Here is a 5,742-nt window from a genome sequence, read left to right as displayed (position 1 = left end):
AACTTAGCCCAGGAAGGTATTTCAGGATATATTGGAATCAATTATTTGAGCACAACATTTTGAGGTGTCACATCCTTGGGAGCACAATTCTGATTGGTGCTCTGCTGATGGCCCCGGAGTTCTTGGGCTGTATTTGCTGATTAAGTCATGTGAGTAAGAAGAGGCTGTGTGGGGGAATATTGGGCTCCAGTAGAGGCAGGGATTGAAGGTCCAGGTTTGCTCTTGATCATTGAAAGTGGTTATCTGGGAGCCTCCTGCCTGCACTGGCTCTTACTTCCCCACCTGGATAGGGAGGTCAGAGTAGTATAGGGTCCACTTAGTCTTAGACCCAGACTGTGGAACAAACAGGTCCAGAAAGTTTGTGCTGCTCTTTGTTTCCCCAGTGTACTCACTTAAGAGCAAAAGACCCCTATACACCTCTCTGGATTTGGTTAAATAATATTTTCACTTTTGTTGGAAAAGTGGCCCCCTCACCGTGGGCAATTACTTCGCATGTCTTTTAGTTTCACAATTTAATGCAAAAGAGTAAGTTTGTGTATCCCTCCTCCCCACTAGACTATCCTGAGCCCCTTTCCAGTCAACCTCCAACCCCTTTCTATCCTCCCACTCCCACCGCCCCCTCCCCGTCAGTCTCTGAAGTGTCACGGTGTTTTTTTTTTTATGCTTCCAACAGTTTCCAAAACAAACAGTGGAGGCTATGACCAGCCGGGTATTCACTCAGTCCGATGCAACAGTATCTCCCAATCCGAGCGACCTAAGCCGCCATTAGGGGCAGGTCCGCTCCCTAAAAGGTCCAAGCTTGCCAGTCTCTGAGCTCTGCCAGGTCCGGGAATCTGGGACTTGAGGACTGATGTTCCACACATGTCCACTGGGCGGGAGAAGAGCGAAAAGGGAAAGGGGACTAGACTCCAGAGGACTCTGGCTCCAGTTTAATCTCCTTTCATTCTGTCTATTCAAAGAAAATCTATACATATATATATAAATTATACACACACACATTTTTCCCCCTGAATATAGATTCAGAAATTGTTTTCTGAGTTTTCAGGTTTTTCTGATTTTCCCGCTTTCCCTCCTTTGCCTGTCCTCTGCGCCCTCCCACCCTCTCCCTCCCTAACCCAGCTCAGGTTGAAACTTTGCAGAGTACGTTCTCTTCACCCTCTCCAGGGATGGCTCTGAGCTCTCGGGCGCACGCCTTCTCGGTGGAAGCCTTGATGGGCAGACCCAGCAAAAGAAAACTGCGAGACACAAGAGAGGAGGCGCAACTTGAGCTGCTTGAGAAAGAGAGTGGAGAGGCGGAGGAGGAGAGATGGAGCAGCGCCGCAGGAAGGAAGAGCGAGCAGACTGGTGAGTACCCCTACCGCGGCCCAAACCCCAGCGCCGACTACCATGGCTTGCTAGATCGGAAGGTCTCAGACTAGCGCCGCGTCGCTGCAGGAGGGCGGCTAGCCCTATCAAAGGGTGTCTTGGCCCAGCGATGGCCGCGTACGGGGCGGCGGGGATACCTCAGCCATCTGGCTGTAGGGGGAAGTTTCAGAGCCTCCACGTTAAGCCCATAGTGTTGTGATTCATTTGCCGTGAAGGGGAGGGTCCCCACAGATTTATGAAGCGAGACTCTCCAACCTTCCGGAAGCCCTGAGAGCCAGAGGGTGAATGTTTCTCGGGGTAGAAAACAGGGCATGGACCCTGATCCCGAGGGGATTCAGCATCAGGGACCAAAAGTCTCCGAGAGAGATGAGGATGGGCAAATTTGAAGAAGGGTCATGCATTTCACAGGGCGCTTCTCTCCATCAGGGGGCCAGAGTGGGTGTTGTGGGGAATTTGGAGATCCGACGCCAAGGTTCCCGGGGAAGAGACAAGGCCGGTCTGTTCTGAGACCGGCGTCAGCGAGAAGGGGGCGCGGGAACTGCGAAGCTCTCTCAAACTCTCAGCGTCTCTGTGTCCAGCAGAAAAGCGACCCAAGACAGAGCCCTTAGCAACTACTTTCTCAGGCTGTGGAAGCGGCAGCGGCGGCTGCAACAGCTTCGGAAGTCTGGAAGAAAGAGATTCTATCCAAGTGGAGCTTCAAGGATCCGAGCTGTGGAAGAGATTTCATGACATTGGAACTGAGATGATCATTACCAAGGCGGGCAGGTTTGGCTTTGCCCAAGCTGTTCAAGGGCCGCACACAGTAGGCACTTAATGTTCTGCTCTCATAATATGGGTGCCTCCAGTTTTATGCTTTGGTACCCTTCTCCCCATAATCCCACTGCAGACAGGTATTGGAAGCCAGTGCCTCTCTATCGACCAGACTAGGCCTTGCTTGGCCCATGTTAGTGGCTCGGCCTTTCTTTCCTGTACACCCTGATTCCAAGAACTCATTCTTGCAGCTCCTGCCTGTGTAGTATATGACAAAAATTAGATCTCCCAAGGCAGGTGCCAGATGCCACCCCCACATCTTAAGCTATGGCCAGGCCTTTCTGTTAAAGCCTCACAGTTATCAGTGGACAATATCCCATCTAGCAGGCTCCCAGCCCACTGTCCTGAGCCCAGGTCAATTTGAGGTGGGGCTTTCCCTCCTCCACCTTTTCCTGTGTGGCATTTTCTTCACATCAGCTTGGTAATTTTTGTGTGTGTGAATCTTCCTAATTTCAGTCTTTCCCAAATCTGCCTCACAGAAAGTACCGCTGAAAACTCAGGGGACAGGCACAGCTGTTTCTTTCCTCCTTTTTCTTCTATAGCTTTTTATTATGGTGGTGATAGGAAGTGGGGTGGACAAAGCCTTGTGGTAAGGATATTCTGATCCACTCAAAAATCCTGAGTTTGTTCAATCAAACATGTAACCAACAATCTTTCCTCATGTAGCAAATCTCATTCACTTAACCTGTCTAGAATAAGAAGAGTATAGTTTATTCCTTTACTTTTCATTTGTCCCCAACGCCCCCTGGCTCCAAATGTTTCTAATAGCGCCCAGGTCAGTCTCTATTTTCTCTCCCACAGGAGGATGTTCCCCTCTGTTCGGGTCAAGATAAAAGGACTGGACCCAGGGAAACAGTACTATGTGGCCATCGATGTGGTGCCGGTGGATTCCAAACGCTATAGGTAACCAGGCCCAAAGGAGGGTACCACAGGCTGGGAATGGGGATTCATATCTATGGAACCTGAGAGTGCTGTTTTGAAAACTCTATCATGGTAGGGGTAATTGCTCTCCTGTGGGCTTTGAGAGTTGAATTTTCTCCCTCAAACTGGAGTTCAGGGAGTTCAGACTGAGAGAAAAGCAGGCTTGTTCTTCTTTCCTCTCACTCCTGGATCACAGGTTCCAGCTGGTGCTTCAGTGCACCCCAAACCTCTTGCCTACCCACTGCTCTAGCCTTGGCTCTGCAAACTGCAGAGGGTTTTGGCTCAGGCATCTGGGAGGGAAGCTGTTTAAAGGAATTTGGGGAGAAATACCTGGGCTTCTGTGGCCCTACCGGGCTCTGGGATATGCTAATTTAGCAGCAGGGTCCTTGAACGATGCCCTGATTTGCCATCCAAAGCTAGTCTAGCAGTTATCTCGCCTAAGTCTATTTTTCTTCCTTCCTTAGCTTCTCCCCTGAAGTGGAGGCCAGGTCCCGGAGAATACAAGTAACCTTTCTCTTGATGTAAGCTCTCTACTTAAAGCAGGCTAAAAGTGGCCGAACTGATCTAAAGCCAAGAGGCCCTTCTTTGCTGGCAGCCCAGAAGCTCGGGTCGGCCAGCGCTTTAGCTCAGGGGTATGGGGGTTGGGCGGCATCCACCCGCACTCAGCCTGTGAGCGTTAGACTGAAGTGGGTGTCTAGCCTTTCTAGGTAACAGCCAGCAACGCACCCAATGCTGGGAGTGAGGGGCAAAAAGAAGGCTGGGCTCAAGAGCCTGCTGGGGCCGTAGCCCAGAAATAACAGAACAAGCTGCTTATCACGTTTCAGCTGGCTTGGGAATTCGGCGCATAATTTAGCGGTTGAGATTGAAGACAATGAGAAAATCAGCCCCGAAGCCGCAGCGGGCAGAGTTCCTTGAGGGTATTCTCATGTAAAGCATTGTGGACAAAGGGGCTTCCAAGACTACTGGTCTGGTGGTGGTGGCTACACAGACACTTTCCCTCACCCTTCTGCTTCTTCCCTGACGCTTGTAGGACAGGAGGATTTTTCAGGTGTCTCTGCTCGGTAAAACGGGTTAGATGAATTTTTGTTGCGGTTTCTGTGAGGAAATGCAAACCAGACTCTGAAATCCCATGACATTATACTTGCCCTGGCACTTCACTACATTTTAATGATGTATGCTTATTTACAGTTTGCTTTCTATCCCTGGACGATCTTTAGAAATGAAGTTGTATCGTTTACTAGTTGCCTTTGAGATTAGCAGGCAAACCTTGGCCGAAGCCTTTAGGACGGGATCGCGGTAGTCCCTGCTCCTGGCTTTGGCCCGCTGTGCCTAAAGCCACACTCCGCGCATTTTCAGGTACGTGTATCACAGCTCGCAGTGGATGGTAGCCGGGAATACAGACCACTCATGCATCACTCCCAGGTTCTATGTTCACCCGGACTCACCTTGCTCGGGAGAGACATGGATGCGTCAGATCATCAGCTTCGATCGCGTGAAACTCACCAACAATGAGATGGACGACAAAGGCCATGTAAGTGTGTGTGATCCTTTGTCCCGAGGAGAGGAGGGGGATGCCAAGGTGTCAGCCGGAGGGTCACCCTGGAGAAGCCAAGGAGGTGTCTCCCAGATGTGCTAGTTGTAGTCTTTAGGAACTGTCCAAGTTCTAGGCCTGTGGCCAAAGTAGCTCTTGTGACTTTTATTTGGCATCTGAGAGTGCTGGGCGTTGGGGATGGTGAGTGAAAGAAGTTTGAGGACCAAAGGAAACTTGTTTAAGCCAGGATGCCTGGTCTGGGACAGTGAAAGGGAATGCTTCCCTGAGCTCTCTGGCACTTCAGCCTCCCTGGCAATCACTGTGGGCTCTGATTGCCTTCCCATGATGGGCACCTTCTGTGTGACATGGTATGGTGGAAATCTTCTCCACAACCTGCCCGGATGGAAGGCCTTTTCAAGTCACCGAGATCTTGAACCTTCTTCCCAGGTGCACCTCGCCTCTTCCCTGCTTGGCCTGGCTCTGTGCCAGCCACAAAAGGAAGAAGGATGCTCCTGGGCTTAGGATGTGGGGGATGTCAAATGGTTTCCCGTCAGTTACCTAAGCCCAGAGAACTTATGGCAGGCAGTTAGATCCCAATAACACTTGGGAACATCACATGGTCACCCACATTTGGAAGCAGGAAAGGACCCCAACTGGAAATGGAATCACTGCTTTCTGGTGCACTGTGGTGCCCCGTTCGTGAAACCCCTTATGCCTGAAGGCCTCTGTCCAGGGCCAAATGGCAAAGAAAAGTCCTTGTGTGTGGCTAGCCTAGGCTTTCTGGTTTAGCTTCACTTTTGTGTGGGAAGGTTGGGGGTGCTGATGAGAGGGGGACAGTGTGGGGGAGGGGAAGCCAATTACTAGGCAGCATTTGACCATTGATTTCTCCTCCAGATCATTCTGCAGTCCATGCACAAGTACAAGCCCCGTGTGCATGTGATGAAGCAGGAAAGCAGGGTTGACATGTCCCGGATTCAGTCCCTGCCTGCTGAAGGGGTTAAAACATTCTCCTTTAAAGAAACTGAGTTTACCACGGTGACAGCTTACCAAAACCAGCAGGTAAAGCCAACTAAGTCCCAGGCAAGCAGGGATGGCTCCAGAGAAACTTTAGGGAA

General features: G+C 50.7%; 1 protein-coding gene across 1 annotated transcript; it reads left to right on the top strand.

The window, feature by feature from the left end:
- Positions 1–1,152: 1,152 nt before the first annotated feature.
- On the top strand, positions 1,153–5,707 carry LOC103068882 (T-box transcription factor TBX22-like; the record flags this gene model as incomplete). Its single annotated transcript, XM_007471540.1, has 5 exons — positions 1,153–1,344; positions 1,947–2,130; positions 2,977–3,078; positions 4,453–4,627; positions 5,522–5,707. Coding segments are annotated over exons 1-5 (825 nt in total), but the record flags the coding sequence as incomplete, so codon positions are not given.
- Between the last annotated feature and the right edge of the window lie 35 nt (positions 5,708–5,742).

The sequence above is a fragment of the Lipotes vexillifer genome, unplaced genomic scaffold (assembly GCF_000442215.2).
Source record: "Lipotes vexillifer unplaced genomic scaffold, Lipotes_vexillifer_v1.1 scaffold2594, whole genome shotgun sequence".
Lineage (NCBI taxonomy): Eukaryota > Metazoa > Chordata > Mammalia > Artiodactyla > Lipotidae > Lipotes > Lipotes vexillifer.
The sequence above is the reverse complement of the archived record's forward strand: the minus strand, read 5'-3'. Positions and strand labels throughout refer to the sequence as shown.